The following is a 16784-nucleotide window of genomic DNA, read 5'->3' as shown; positions in this document are numbered from 1 at the left end:
AATAGAGAAAAGGAGGAAAAGAGAGAGAAGGGGAAAGAGAAGGGAGAACCAACTCGGTATTCATCAAAGTTTTGAATAAGTTAATGTAATTTTTAGTTTTTACTTTTTAGACTTTATATGTGAATAATTATTATTTTCTTATCAATTTTCTAAATCTTTAAAAAATTTACCATATTTTTAAATAATATTTAGAATTTATATAATTAAAAAATAGTCTGATCCAATATCGGCGGCTGATACAGTCAATACGGCCGATATGTATCGTTTTTCCTAATGGCCGATTCCGATTCCAATACTGAGTTTTGGAACCTTAGAAATAACCTGACTCAAAGACTAACATATGGTTGGCATGGTCCACCCAAAAAAGTAGAAGGCTAAGGCACTTGATTTTCTAGATGAAATGAAGACAAATACAGATATGGAGGGACTCATCAAGGCAATGAGCAAATTAACTATAAACAAGGACATCAATCTGGGGCACTGATGAGAAAGATACAAGGTTTTCATTTTTTTCTAAGATATGAAATATTAAGGGCACTAATAAAATACATTTTTTAACTTTCAGAGCATTAGCAGAAAGTACCTAATAGCAGCAGCATCCTTTCTTGGACTATTCTGCACAACTGCCAGAAGTTCTTCTAGTGGTGTCCGGAAATCATCTAAGCCTTGATTAAAAAGATATATCAATGCACCATACAGCCCATGTTCACGGCACAACTTGACAACCTGCATGTTTGGTAGCAGTATTATCATCTGATTTGTAGATTGAAGCTAGTGCAGACAGATATACTTAAGTTACTTTTCCAATGCCTGCTAGTAGCATTACAATTACTGTATTACAAGAAAATGGCTGGATAGCTTCTTTAAATAATATACCTGATTAAAATCCACAGAAGAGATGTCCATGTGAAGAACACATTGTTCAACTCGTTGGAGCCATCCTTTGCCACTGTAGTGCTCCACCAAGGCTTGCATGATCTATAAATTTGGCAAAATTAATCAATTGCACATGATTATTATGAATCATGATAACAATCCTAATACATGATTTGATACCTCAGGTGGTAGAGAGCCAAGCATATCCTTCAATATATAGGGCTCTAAGATCTCCAAAAACGTGCCTGTTATAGGGTAATTATATCAGACCAATCCACGTAACTGGAATAACTAATGAGCAAAAGATGATAAACAAGGTTTTCTTCTAATTTTATTCAAGTCAACATTATCAATGTCCACCTTTCTCTTTTACTAATTTTTAAAGTTCAATGGTTATTCTAATCAATTTTTGACCACCTTTGCTGAGGTTCCTTGGGACTTGCTCAACAATGTACCACAAGGAACTGACCTCAAGATAAAACATGTATAATAGCATATGAAGAAAATTAAATGCATTAAAGAAAAATTTGTGGTGAACACAAAAGCATCCAAAGAAGGTAGGTATCTGTAATTGAAGAAAATGGACATTTTGTTTAATTCACCAGATAAAAATTAAATAGTGTTAAATACTTATCAGGATGGTCCCTGCTCTTTACAAACTGTTAGATATTCCAGATGCTGGACAGACACTGAGAATGGCAACAAATGGAACAAGAACAAAAGAAATAGGAGGCCAGTGATCCTACTCATCTTTCTTGTCGAGTCCAGGATCTCTATATTCCTTTTTCTTCATCTGGAAGCCAGTGATCCTACTCATCTTTCTTGTCAAGTCTAGGATCTTTATATTCCTTTCTCTTCATCTGGTTGAGAGGTCCAAAATTTTGGTCCATGAAATACATGTAATGCACTTGACTCCAAGACTTGTAGGACTTAAATTTCTTGTAGTTCTCCGGTCTTGTTTCCCTCTCATTGTTTAGCCAGCTCCCTGGTATTCTAGTTATGAAAATGGCATAGCATCAAGACAAACCGACTTTCTATACAATTCATAAGGCTTTCTAATTCCCATAGATTTGCAAAGCTATCCTATTCCATAGATTCTTAGTTGTGGGACTACTTCCTAATTCCCAAAGGATTCCTAGTTGAGGTAGTAGTTCCCAATTTCTGAAGAATCCCTCCTTGTGCTTTATTTCCTAATTCCCAAAATTTCCATGTTGAGATTTTCCTATTTCATGATGTGTACGTAGAGATCTTAGTTTTCCATTAGTTATATTGGCATTATTATAAAAAACTTCCACCTTAACACCTAGGCTCCAGTCTTAGAATATAATTAGGCTCCTCTTAGGTCCCACCTAGATATCCGCCTTAGAATCCCATATCATATTTTAGTCTGTGGATTGACTCTAAAAATTAATACTATTGTACATGTTGATAAAGTAGTGGATTCTAATAGTTTACTATAGTTCTTAACAAGAATGCATAAGTAATTTAGTATAATATATTGTTTAAATCAAGGTTCGAGAAATCAGGATTGGGATAGGGATAAGCTTTCCAAAAAAATGATACGTATTGGTTGGATCGGCCATATCAACCGTATTGGTCACTTGAATTTGATCGGACTTTTTAATTATGTGAAATTATAAATATAATTTAAAAATATAGGAAAACTTCTAAAAGTTCAGAAAAAATTATAAAAAATAAGAAAAGAAAGAAAGAAACTATGGTGTAGTGAAAACTGAAAAGAAAAGGAGATTAAAAAGAAAGCGAGCGGAAGAAAACCAAATAAAAGAAAGAAAAACCATGGTGCAGAAAAGAAGAAGAAGAAGAAGAAGAAGAAGAAAAGAGAAAAAAAAAGGGAGAGGAAGAAATGAAGAAAAAACTGAGAGAAAATAAAGAAATAAAATTAAAAAATTATATATCAAAATTTGTTGGAGTTCACCCGAGTTTCCTAGAGCTAGATCTCTCTGTAAGAAAAACGATAGCTATAAAATAAGGAGCAACGATGGCCGTGCCACAGGCACGGACCGTGCCGACCATTGGTCGTGCCGTAAGAGAATTTGAGAAAGAGATCAGGAATACTCACCTCTGCCATTGTAGTCATCGTCGCCGCCGCTCGCCGATCGTCGATCGTTGCCCGCCTTTCTCTCTCTCTTGATCCCTTTGTCTCGATCCATCTCTCGGGGGGGGCAAGGGCACGAAGCGGGCAACGGGCGGCGATCGGCGAGCGGCGGCGACGGCGACGGCGACGGCGGCGATCGGCGAGCGGCGGTGACGGCGACGGCAGCGATCGGCGAGCGGCGACGACGAGGTCGATGGTGAGCGGCGATGCGTTAAGAGGGGTGCCGTGCGACACCCTCGTGCCACGTACCGGTACGCCGCGGGCACGGCAAGTGCCGACCGGCACGGGTCAGCACGAGGCGTCCTTGGTAAGGAGAGAAAAAGAGGAAAAAAAAAAGAGTGAAAGAGAGAAAGAGAGAGAGTTTGGATTGGGACTAGATCGGGATCGGCCGATCCGACGAACTATAGTTTCAATTTGTAGGTGTTAATTTTAACTTATTATCTAACTATTATTTCTTTTATTTGTTTATTTTTTAACCATCCTAAATTCTAGGTGCCCGCATTGGCATCCGCCTACCGCTTAGGTGCGCTACATGATTCCTTGTTTGCCTGTCTACCACCTACAATATTTTTAAAACCTTGGTTATTGGATTGCCATTAGGTATTTTCCTAGTCACTAAGAAATTTCTTTCCTTTCACTAAGAAATTTCTTTTCAAGATTTGGTTCATAGAAATCATTGAATATCCATTGAATTCAGGACCATATATTATCATTTTAAAGAATAAAGCAGAAGTGAAAGAATGATTTGTAAGCTCTTTTTGATGATACATAAGTGCAGATATACTGATACAGTAAATTGATCATATTTCAAGAATAGTTAGTCTAAACAAATAATGAGATAATGGATTGTCTTTTCAAAATTAACATTATGAAAAATGTCCATTCTTGCAATCCCAATTAATTGAGGAGGAGGGCATGCAATGCACTAGACTCCCGTGTTCCCACCGATGCAGGGTCTGGAGAGAAGATTTAAGCAACTTTAACCCCTTATCCTTAGTATATCACACAAGGAGAATTTATGATTTTCAATTTTACTGCAGAAAATACAGTGGTACATTCAGATATGGTATTAATCAACTGAAATGAAAACGTGGATGCCATTGCAAGAGATAGGTTGCACAAACTCATAGCTGATATTGTTTCAAGGACAAACAAAATGAGAAAAGGATAGTACCTCCATGTTGAACAGCAACAAATTTGGAGAATATATTGTCGAACAGGATATCAGACCTTTTGATGTGAACACAAAATTCAACTGCAACACCACCCACGCGAGCGTATTGCTCCTCTATCTCAGTCCGCAAAGAACCATCAGCATAATTTGGACCCTCCACTGGTCCCCCTTTCCCAACCTGGTTGCCAACAGCAACCGAAATATAAGAAAAAACTTCATCTACATATGATAATAGCAGCTCTACTAGAAATGGCATTATGGCCTCCCTTATAGCACCAACTGTTCTTGGGAGATCAATAACACCTTCTGAATGGCCATCATAAAGCCTCATTGCCATGTCAAGTGCACCCATCCAGTCACCTGCCCTCTGTAGTACTTGAATTCGTTCTTTCCAAGGAAGAAGACGAGAAACTATGAGGTGCATGGGCCCAAGTATGTACACAGTAGCTCCTCTTACTGCAACTGAATTGTGATAAGCCTTTTCTGGATTACCAAAAACATTAGAGAAGTGGGTATGATATGTGATGATGTCATCAATTTCCAAACCATCAAGAACAAAACTGGTCCTGTGAAGCTCGTTCCCATCTTTGGAAAACAAGCAAAGCTGTCCTCTAAAGGTAAGAACCAACAACATCTGGAAAATAAAACAAAAGCTCAATCCATCCATAATAGATATCTAGAAAAAGAGTATGAGCATCAGTCAGCAAATAGACCTTTTCAGTACCTGATCATCTAACCAGGCTACACCAATTGCTGCACTATCAAGGTTCCATTCCTTGTGCCTTTTCATCTCAGATTTAACCAACTTTGCCACTTGGACCTGACGATCCCATGCAATTGCAAGCCATGAAACTCTCTCAGATGCATCTGCAGATTTTTCATGTTTGCCAAAGAATATAACTACTTCTATAGAAATCAGTACAAAATTTGGTGATGAAATGCATTAAAGCTCACCAAGAGATGAATCATGTAAGAGCGTTGTACATTTCCATGCAGTATAAGGCATTGAGCCTTCTCGTGCCCCCTCTGGTCTTGAAAATTTCTCATAAACTTCCACATTTGGACTCAGCCTAACCTGAAAAGGAAAATGCAATAGTAAAGCTAATCTTCAGAGTAAGATTTTCCACTTGGTTCAGGCAATAATGGACAACATAAATCCTAATTAAATTTTCCATTATCACATGAAGGCTCCATACCACCAGAGCATTTTGATGGGTGACAAATATGACCACACCTTCTTCTACAAAAGAAGAACCTTCATTGAAAAGCTTCCATCCGCCCTCTCCTCCAACTACACCTCCAACAACACCTCCCACCATGCTACCAAGACCACTAGTAGAAATTGCTGAGTTGCCCTGGGCAGATATGTTGCTCAAACTATTTGAGCTGTCCACTAAAAGAGGACAAGCAGATAATACAATACCATTTTTTGGTCCATCAAGAAGGCACTGCAAGAACAGATGGTATCATGTAACATAAACCATTTTGCATGTAGAACATTGAAGGTCAAATTGAAATTGGTCATAACTAGGAGACAATTCCTTCAGACCTGGGTCTTAACAGAGAAACGATTGAGCAAAGGAACAACAGAGAAAACTGAGAAAGTGTGCAATACAACTAGCCCCTTGGAATCTCCAGTAATAGCTTTAAATTGGCGTGTAACTTGTGAATCTTGACCCAGAAACAACGCATGCACTACTGGCGCAGTATGCTCCCCAATAATTACTTTTGCTGCCGCCACTTTCTGTACATCCCAAACTGTTAGATGACCATCACCATATCCTGCTAATAGAAGGTCACCTTGCTGGTTGAAGCACATAGAAGTCACAGATGATTGAACTTTCTCACCATGGGTCCCAAAAATCAGCACCTGAAAGTAAAACCATAAGTGTTCAATTCCCATAAGCCATCTTACCAACAAGATGTTCAGACCATTGTTTTGAAAACCGGCTGCATAGATTGTATATGCAAGCACATAAAAGATGGTGCTAGGTCAACCGCCTCACATATGCATTATGCTGTCCTCATATACAATCTGACCGCATATAAGCTGTAGATGCATATGCACCTGCCAATTGACCACGTGCACCCTCATATGAATATAAATATATATATATAAATAAATATATATATATATATATACATTGATAAATAATAATTTCGAGCTTATTGACCCGAGCTTGAGCGAACCGGCTTGTGCTCAAGCTCAGCTTGAAATTCATTTCAAGCCTGAAATTTGGCTCAGGCTCGATTCATTTATATTCGATTCGAGCCTAAGCCGAGCCTTAGTCGAGCCTAGATTGAGCTGCTCATTTATTTTGACACCCCTACTTGCATATTTCCTGTATATTGACCGCCAATGTATGCATATTGACCGCATATGCATACACATCCTCAATGCATATGAAAGTGTTTTGTCATAATATGGAGATATTTATAGCACTTCATAATATTTTTTATTGTTTTTTTTTTTAATGCAACTTACTATACTTGACATTTATTTGTTGAGTAATTGCATGACTAGAAAGTAGCATTCTTAGTGGATAGAAAATGATAAAAATGACTCTTCACATATTACTTTGCAATTTTTACCTTACAATTAGCTTGTTATTCTAAAATATTCAATATACTAGAAAGGTAAAATTATATATAATTTATTTTTAATATTTTTACCATATAGCGGCATATGTGCCTGCATATGCACCTACATACTAAATAGGCATTAAGTAGTCACATGACCATCCACATACCACAGGCGCTTTTCACAGCACTAGTTCAAACGCATTCAATTTTGAGAACCCAATTTTACTATTATTAAAACCTAAGGGCTTTTTTCTGCAAATAGCCTATTCAGACTGACAAAATGATAAAGCAAAGTTGAAATTTTTGAGTTTATGTATAATGGCTTAATTTATTGGTTTAAACAATAGGTACCATTTGATATTTTTTGCCATGGTAGACAAATTCAATGAAAATACAGAAGTAATTTAGCAGAAATGAAAAAATTGATTCGAAAAGAAACTTTCCAGAGTGACTAGGGGGGAACATAAGAAAAGAATATTTTGTACGTCAGTCACATTAATATAACACTATTACACCATTGGCCTATTACACCATTGGCCCCATAATAGAATGGGCCCACCTCACCTCTCACCTTCCCTTGGTCAATGGCAGTAACTTTTAGAAAGAAAAAAAACCTAAGAACATGCTTAATAATTTGAACTAGTGGAACAAGCAGATCTTCCAAATGATATGTTATGCATGCGTCCTTTGTGGCTTCATATCCTAAGAAAAGAAAGCCCACAGGAAAAATTAAAAGCAAGTATTGTTTGCAAATAGGTAGACCCAAAGAAGAACCATATAGCGGGCTTAGAGCCCAATTACTTAGATGAACTACGTCTATGAAGCAAGAATACTTCATTTACCCCTCCGTACCGATATCTGATACGTATTGGATACAGCTAGAGGAGTATCTGAATTTAAAAAATTAATTTTAATTCTCCAATACGGCTACGGTATGACACCTATATGATGTCGATACGACTCTTATACGATGGGATAAGGCTCTAAAACGATGTCGACATAGCTCTGGTACGACAAGATACGACTCTAATACATTTCTTGATCATCCAATCCTTTTTCATTTTGCTAGCAGATGATATAAAATATATACTTTATATGTATATTCAATTATCCAATCATTCATGATACTTTAAGGTTTTGTTTATTTGATAATGAATTAAACATATCACTTGAAAGCCATTTAAAGATCCAAATTAATTATAAATTAATAGTTGAATTAGATTTTAATGTTTCACTAATATTTTGAGTTTCATATTAATTTTTGTTACAATATTATTCTAAATTTTTAGGCATGTAGATATTAAATTTGTAGCTTTCTTTTCTTTTATCTTATCATTTCTGGGATATAATCATTTTTTACCATATGTTATATTGGTTGACAATATATTATTTATTTATTGGCGTACCCATGCCGTATTCGTATCTCCATATCCTTGTATTCTGTTTCTGTATCCGTGCTTTTAGAACTATGTGAATCATTTTCCACAATTTAGCTCTATCTAGGCATGCATCGTCACTTATCTTATTCCACTTTCTACCAAAAGTGAACGATAGGTATAGATATGAAAAATGGATATGGGGATATGGTGAATCCTTGAAAACATCATGTTTACAAAATAAAAGATAATAATAACATAAAAAATTCTGTCTACTAACAACCAATACATATATGATATATCATATATATTAAAAAATGTATACCATTCCATCCAATATATATCAATTCATAGCACCAAAAGTTCATTAAAAGACAACCACTAAAGAAGTATCCATCATTAGTTCATACATATATTAAATAAGTTCATGCACCAAATGACCAAAATGATTAGAGTGGACAAAATAAAACTAGAGAGTCGTTGCTACTAAATTGGACATTTATTTTCATCTTCAATTTGCCCATTCTCGCCATCATTACCTTCAAAGATGAAAATGAGGGTCAAAATTTGGTTCACCAAGCAAAAGATCAGCAATTTCTAGTATACCCACTCCAGTGAATGAATCAAATGCATCCCCCAAAAGCCTACATCATAGTCTCTCCTTTCATGTATTCTGGTGATTTCCTAGAGAGAGACGAAGACACTACACACAAACATCAGATTTTTTGCTTGTCCTGGGATAATATTGTTTCTCTTTATTGAATAAATGAATGAGTACATTCTTCAGTTCCTCTTGCAATGTGAAGGCAAGCACGGTTGTCTAAGTAACTTGAGTGCCAAATTTTGAAGAGTTGCATCAGCACCATGGATAACTCAATTTGGCCTCCACTATGTATCTATCTAACAATCATACTCAATGTTAACATATTTTTCCCTCCATGTGCTTTTGATAGGGTCCAATATATTACAATGTTTGCTCTTTCTAATATGGTTCTCAATTATTATATACATAGGGAAAATAATTGGATCTTTGATTAATAGCTGCAAAGGTTCCTAGTAATGTATTGAAAATTGGTAGTAGGTAGCAATCGATCACCTTGCTGTCTAGCCCCAAGGCGAAAGGTGAGCGTCAAAGTGAAGTAGGTTTTTAATATATAAAAATAAAAGATAATTATATATAATATATACTAATATAGTATATTATATGTATATAAATATTTTAATAGTGTAATTTACAACCAAAACAATATATATATAAACTATTAGATATATATTAGTATCAAGGATGGCCGTGCCGGTCGACACGCCCCGTGCCGGTCATGTGCCAATGTAAAGACATTTTTTTTAAAAGTTTTCTATTTCCATCAATTTTTATCAAATCAACTTTACTTATTTTCCTAACAACCATGATATGACATTTGAAACCTTTTTTTTTTTACTTTTTCTTATTTTCATCAATTAACTTTTGTCATTTGTTATTTTTAAAATGACAACTTATTTGTCATATTTGAAATGACAACTTATTTGTCATTTTTTAAAATTAGAATGACAACTCATTTGCCAGACCTAGATAACCACAAAACCAAATTTATCAGGAGAAAGAAAAAAATGGACCATCTCAAGCTCAATATGATTACAATCAGATGAGGGAAAAACTTGAGTCTATAGGTACCAGGACATCAGGAGAGGTGCGTCCACAGGATGATATGAGTTCATCATCATTACCATCATATCAATCACACCTACCAGAGCTGCAACACCCTTATTATACTCCATATCCACAATCTGTATATGCTTATGGTGTGTTTGTGCCTGTGCCGGTGCTGGTCGTTCCCATGCATATTCAATATTCATATCATATCATCAAAGAATTACAAAATTCTTATTTGTATGAAGACTATGTGAGATGTTATAATGAGCAATATTATCAGTGGATGAGTTTTGAAGAATATCGACAATATTTAACGCAACATTCCGGTGTTATTTTTATGCCAGCAAATGAAGTCTTTGATCTTTCTCGTCATTCTACGTTCAACTAGATATTAGTTTTAATTATTGAACTATTATCAATTATATATTGAATGATCAATTATATATTGAATGTTATTATGTGTTCAATTATATTATGGAGTGTTAATCATTAATATTAATTTTAATGAATGTATTCAATCATATTATGTGTTGAATAATATTTATATTCAACTGTTATGTTATCTTTAATAAAATAGATTATTTACAAAAATAATCTAAAGATAAAATATTGTAATGTAGATTTTAAATTTTAATACATATATTTAGACAAATATCAAATATTGACATACCAAAGACCAAAAAATATCTCTAAATATCCTAAAAAATTTATTAAAAATATTATAAATGTGTGCCACTGGCACAGGGGGCGTGCCACTAGCACGAGGGGGGCGTGCCGAGGCATGCTGCTCGACACGCCCTGTGCCAGTGGCACGGCCATCACTGATTAGTATATTACTATCAGCTGTGAGAGAGGATGGGTTCGGGACAACTATGAGAGTGTGGAGTGAGTTAATGGGTGACACGTGGAAATCAATGAGAGGGTGAGAGATAGGTGAGAGAAAAAAAAAAGTAGTTCCCAACATGAGAGAGGACCAAAAGGAGTGGTTCCAAACATGGGGGGTGGTATCAGCCGCCAAATCACCACCATCTACCGCTTTACGAGGTGGGCGGTGTCGCACCCCACTTTTCAAAACAATGATTCCTAGAAAAGATAAAAAGCTATGTCAGAATAAAACATTCTAGCAATTTTGCAATCTAATTAATTGCAAGTAGCTAATTGAACAACATTTTCTCATAGCAGCTTCTCAAGATGCTCTCCACTTCCTAGGCTCAAAGGTCTCTCATTTTGATGTTTCAATCTCAAACCGTAAACCTCTAGAAGATGAAGGTCGTGTTGATTTTGGTAACGCAACTTGTCTAGGAATAGAGTATTTATTCTTAATTCAGCCTCCTCCACAACCCTTCTCATCTCCAAAATATGTTGACCATTTACCTTAGGGGTAAGGTTTGCTTCCACACCCAGATATCTTCTAACATATATGCTTTCACCTTGTAATAAGAATCATTGCATATATTTAATTTTAGCCAGCAATTACATTGGAATACCTTTCCCCATCTTATCTAATTTCTTTCAGTTCTCCAAAGCGATGCATTATCATTTGTATTCCACACCCAAATATTCATAAATTCTAAATATGTTGACATTTTATCTTAAAAATGTATTTTGGATTCAAATCAATTTATACAGAATTAATTTAATATGTTCCTACACCAATTTTGACCCAATTTGAATAAATTTAAAATATTAATTTTTTTAATTTAGAGTAAAATTTGGGGAAAACTAAATTTTCCCTTTGATTCCTATTAAAGAATATTTTGCAAAGTTCTAGCACCAAATGCTATCTGTATAGAATGACTTACAGATTTAGTAAAATTGAGCTATATTTATCCTTTGTAATTTCAAATTTGGTTTCTAAAGTGTAAACCAAAGAAAGCTCCTGTGCCTCCTTCACTTTGGCCTTATTCACATTAGGAATAGAGGTGAAATAAGAAAAACAAATAAGAATTATTATTATCAAAATGAGGGATTTATTCTAAAAATAACTATTCATATATTTATTTGTATTCTAAAATAAGTGTGTAATAATTATGTATGATATGATATAAAGTAAAAGTAAAAAAAATTTACTAAAATACCCTTCAATTTGATTTAAAGCAGATTGATAGAATAGATGGTAAATAAATTAATATATTTTATGTATGTAAGCTTGGGAGTTACGTATGCAATACTAAGCTAGGGCATTACATATGCACTGCTAGGCTAAGACATTACGTATACAATCTAGATAGATAGATATGCAATGCAATACTAGAAAAATAAATATGCAATGCAATGTTTGAAAGGTAGGTATACAATGCTTATACAAATTTATTATTATAATTAAATATATTTTAATTTTATAAAATATTGGTTTATTAATACTTGTCTTTTTTTACATTTAATTCTACATATTTTATAGTCGAAAATAATAAAAATTTAATTTTACATGGAACATATATTGTTTAATATATCTTTACAAAATGAGATTATTAAAATATTAAAATATTTACACTTTCATATGTTTTATTTCAGCTTAAATTTTTTCCCAAATTTCTTACTTTATTATTTAAAGAAGAAAGATTTAATTAGTTTAGTGCATATTTTAAATAGTTAATATATTATTTATCTATGAGTAAATATTTAATTCAATAAAATATTAGTTTATTTATATTTTTGATGTCATTAGTACATATAAAAATTAGTTTAATAATAAGATAATTCATAAAAAAATATTCTATCAATTAGATACTATATTATTAATAATTTTATAATATTTATATTTATATTTAAGTATATACAATAAAAATAATATTTAATATAACAATACTTTTTAAATGTGCTAATTTTGAAGAAATATTAAATTATTGAGATTTATGCTACTTAAGTTGAATGTTACTTATTTAGTGTAAAATATAAAAAAATGATAAGAGAGGAGTGATAAATATGATAAGATATATGAGAGAGAGGAGAGATGAGTAATAGATTATAATAAGATGTTTGAAAAAAGTAAGCGATGAGTGATAAATTATAATAAGATATTTAAGAGAAGTTTTAGTGAAGGGTAAATTGGTAATTGGGTTAGTGTGTGATATAAAATAAAATTTTAATAAATAGTGTTTATATTCTGAAATATGGCTATTTTGATGTTTAGCTATTATTCTGGAATAAGAGGTTGTGTTCTAGCATAAGGACTTTTGTTATTCTTAAAGTAAACGGGTGCTTTAGAAATAAGGGCAATTCTAGAATAGGTTTCCCAAAATGAGGTATTTATTTTACGACTAATCATTTCTATGTTCACTTATATTATAGTTATAGAGTCAATGTGAAATAAAATATGCTTTTGATAAATAGTATTTGTATTTTATAATATGGCTATTATGATGTTTAGTTATTATTCTAAAATAAAAAGCTGCATTCCAGAATTTAAAAAAAATTATTCTTAAAATGAGCATGAGCCAAGAGAATGAGAAAAGAAAAGATAAATTGACTTCCACAAATAGAAAGATAGGTATAGCTATGGAGAGAGAGGAGAAGGAGAAAGTGTATGATATTGCTCTCTTTCGTACACAAAAAGGTTGTGGCAAACAGAGCCACTGTCGAAAAAGAGAAAGAGAGAGAAAAAAGATGGGACACAAAAAGGAAAAAAAAAAGAGAAAGAGGAAGATGGTAGACTTGTCCTATTTTGCCCTAAAACAATGCTACCACCAGGAAAAAGGCATCATCATCTACAAAACCAAAGTGGCACAAGCCCACAACAATCATCCTTTACAAAAATGGCACTACAGCTTCAACGAATTTGAAAGCTCCCACATCTTGCATGATAGAATAGATAACTAATAGGCTTAAATACTTGTCATATCCCCTCGCATATCTAATTGTATCCATCCATACATATCCCTATTGGATCCAAGCCTTATCCACATAAGATATGCATCCATATCCGATATGTATCGTGTAAGGGTATGGCATGCTAAACAAAGAATCCATTCTCTAGAGTTTTTTGGGCTATGTTTCCTCTTTCTACTACCTTTTACTAGTATCAAGTCCCCATTGTTGTTTGTGCACTAGGTGGTTTCCACTAGACTTATCTAAGGCATCTTAAATGATTCCCAGATATCAAATTGATTATTGTTACTTTCAAACTTCACCAGATTATAATCACTTTTTTAATATTTTCTCTATCGCCATCAGCCCATCACACATTCATCTAAGCATTCCAATCCAGCCAAGACTTCCTTTTTAACATCTTCCCTATTATCTTAATTCTTGCCAATGAGACGGTCTATCCCATAAATATTGCAAAAGTTTTTCCTTCAACTTCAAAAATCTTCGAAGATATCCTAGGAGACAAGAAATCATATACCTATAGCCTAGAAGAGAAAATCACTTCTCTAAGCTCTAGTATCGTGTGCAACATTATTTGCAGTCTCCCTTTCAATTTTAACAACCACGGTAACATAAGTACATAACATAACTAAGGAGGTAACTATTTGATACTTCTTTGCCACCAAACACAAAACCTTCATTTTCTGTGAAGTTATTTTTGCCACATGGATACTTAGTCTTAGACCTACCTATTTTTGCAACTTTATGCTTTAGATTCTTCTCCACACTTCTACCTTATATTTTTATAACCAGCGTAATATCATCAAATAAAATAATACAATTAAGTGATTAACAGATGATATATAGTATAATACTTCATTCAAAACACTTAACTAGTCATACATAAAATTATTTTATCATGATAATGCAAGTATTCACTAACAAATTGACGAAGCTCAAAAAAAATCATCAGTCATGTCCATAAAGGAATCAGAAAACACTTAATTAACTGACTAGAACCAGAAAAGCTTGCTTTATATGTAGAAACTTTAACCAACATAAAAAGAATTAAGGAGGAACCTTCGAATCTATGTTTTCAGCACCAAGGGTGGAGTATTTGCTGGGTACAACAAGAACAGCCCCTTTGGATGTGCCCAAAGCAATAAAATTCATATGAATTGCCAGTGCTTGAGGGAAGCCATGGTCACGCCTGAAAGCTTGGGATGAAATGATACGAGTGATTGCATTGTCAAGGTCTATCTGCAAATATCCAACAGCAGGTGGCCCCCTTCGGATCCCTTCAAGCCTCATTGGCTGCGCAGCAGCTCCCTCTTCCCAATGCATGCCGGATGAGGCCTGCCTTTTCTCAAGTTCTTCAGCCCATTCCAGTGGCTTTATTGAAGCCCTCAGCTTCTTCTCTGCCTTCTTCTCAGCCTTCCTATTGATTTCCAATTGATCTGATCTCTCTTCAACCACATTTTCTATCTCATCTTCAAGTTGAGTTTCTTTTTCCTCCTTGAAAGTAATATCTGCATCACGAAATGAACATGTATCAAGACCATTACTTTCCGCTTCGAAGACATCCAACTCTGCTTCAGTTGCGTTCTCATTCACATCTTCAACAGGATTCTGCAAATCCTCCTCATCCTTGGCATTCTCATCATGGATAGAAGAATTAGAGGTCATATCTCCCTTTCCATCTAGTTCCTCAGTGGTCGTTGTCTCTTCGGCAGCACAAGGTCCAGCCCCACAACTACTAGATTCTTGCGCATTGACTTCTTCTGACACTACCATCACTTCAGCTTCTGACGAGGCTGCTGTCGATCCATCAACATCATCTTCTACCCTTAATTTCCCACTCAACACAATATCCTCCGGAACATCCGCTTCATCCAAAGCCTCGGAACCCACTCTCTCCTTTAAATTATCTGTTGGCATCTCCTCGGCAACCTTCTGGAAGGAACACGATTCCGCCTTCCTCGACTTAATCGCTGCGGCATGGGGCGTCGGCACAGAGCGCGACGCGGCAGCAGCAGCAGCCAGAGCGGCGCCAGGTTTAGGGTTTGGCCGGATGCCGCGGAAGAGTGGAGGCAAGGGGCGGGAGGAAGAGGACGAAGAAGAGGAGGCAGCGGCGTGGGAGAATCTCCGGAGAACGAGCGAGGAGAGGGTATCTGAGGAAGAGGGCCAAGAGGACTTCCTCCTCCAGGACAAGGATTCGGGGGGTTCCTCTTCTAGCGTGTCATGGATCGGAGGGGATGGAGCTCGGACCGGTCTCTGGTTGTCGTTAGGGTTCGCGAGCAGATCTTTGCGGAGTAAAGGAGGGCGTTCGTCCTCGTCGGAGGAGGAGGAGGAGGCGCAAAGGATCTCGTCGACGGTGCGGCGGCGGACGGCAGAGGATATCCCGTCAACGTCGTCGGTGTCAGAGGAGGAGAGGTCGGCGCCGTGAGATCGGAGTAGGGCGTCAAGATCGACCTCCGCCATGGGAGCTTCGATTCGCCTCGTATCCTTCGTCGTCGTCACCGGAGCTCTACCATTTGAGATGTGTCCTCTTTCTTCTCTCTCCTCTGAAGTCTGAACTTTGCAATGCTTCGTTGCAAGAGATTTCGATCGCTCGCACAATTTGCAGGACTGGCCGGTCGAACTGAGCGATGTAAAAGAGCCGAGCTCGAGTGAGCTAATATGGCTAATGGGCCGGTTGGAGTTCGACTCTTCGAGTCGAGCCCTCGCTCAAGTTCGGTTTGATCGGATTCCCAGCTCGACCTCGGCTCGTCTGGAGCAACAAAAAAGGAATAGAAAGAAGGGAACTCAATTTGTGACCAAGACTAGCCCTCTTACAAACATTTTTTTACTAAAATATATCAGAGCACAAACTTAATACTGAAAGGCGATATTTTACTATAGCTATTAATAAAATACTGAATTTATTAACATTTTATCGAAGAAAAGATACGCTAATAACTTCCTTTTTTATGAGGAAAAGCTTATGGGAGAAGAGTAGCAAGTAGAGTCTTCTTCTAATCTATTAGTTTGGAAAGGTGCTAGACCATGTTTGAAGGTGGAGCCTGAATCTGCATTACTAAGGACCTTTGCATTCCGATGCATGATCTCTCTAATTTCCACCTCTCAAAGGCATCTCTCATGTCAAGGATCTCTTAATTAATACGGGATCAAATAGTGTTTTAATTAATCAAATATATTTCA

The 16784-nt window shown here is 35.7% G+C and overlaps 1 protein-coding gene across 6 annotated transcripts in view; it reads right to left on the bottom strand.

Annotated features, from left to right (window-relative positions):
- LOC140801314 (uncharacterized) overlaps positions 1-16251 on the bottom strand; it is a 35322-nt gene extending 19071 nt beyond the window's left edge. For 2 of the 6 annotated variants that reach the window (XM_073156350.1, XM_073156351.1), the window contains exons 1-9: positions 14664-16251; positions 5716-6036; positions 5363-5614; positions 5121-5241; positions 4891-5033; positions 4167-4800; positions 1057-1121; positions 877-978; positions 584-726 (exon numbers count right to left, since the gene is read on the bottom strand). In XM_073156350.1, the coding sequence (XP_073012451.1) occupies positions 584-726; positions 877-978; positions 1057-1121; positions 4167-4800; positions 4891-5033; positions 5121-5241; positions 5363-5614; positions 5716-6036; positions 14664-16064 (3182 nt within the window). In that variant the 5' untranslated portion in view covers positions 16065-16251. The remainder of the gene's footprint in view (positions 1-583; positions 727-876; positions 979-1056; positions 1122-4166; positions 4801-4890; positions 5034-5120; positions 5242-5362; positions 5615-5715; positions 6037-14663) is intronic. The other 4 variants (XM_073156348.1, XM_073156349.1, XM_073156347.1 and 1 more) reach the window with 3 other exon arrangements.
- Positions 16252-16784: the final 533 nt, after the last annotated feature.

This window comes from Typha latifolia, chromosome 14 (genome assembly GCF_019914945.1).
Source record: "Typha latifolia isolate L0001 chromosome 14, TyphaL0001v2, whole genome shotgun sequence".
In the NCBI taxonomy this organism is placed as follows: domain Eukaryota; kingdom Viridiplantae; phylum Streptophyta; class Magnoliopsida; order Poales; family Typhaceae; genus Typha; species Typha latifolia.
This window is presented reverse-complemented; position numbering and strand designations above follow the sequence as displayed.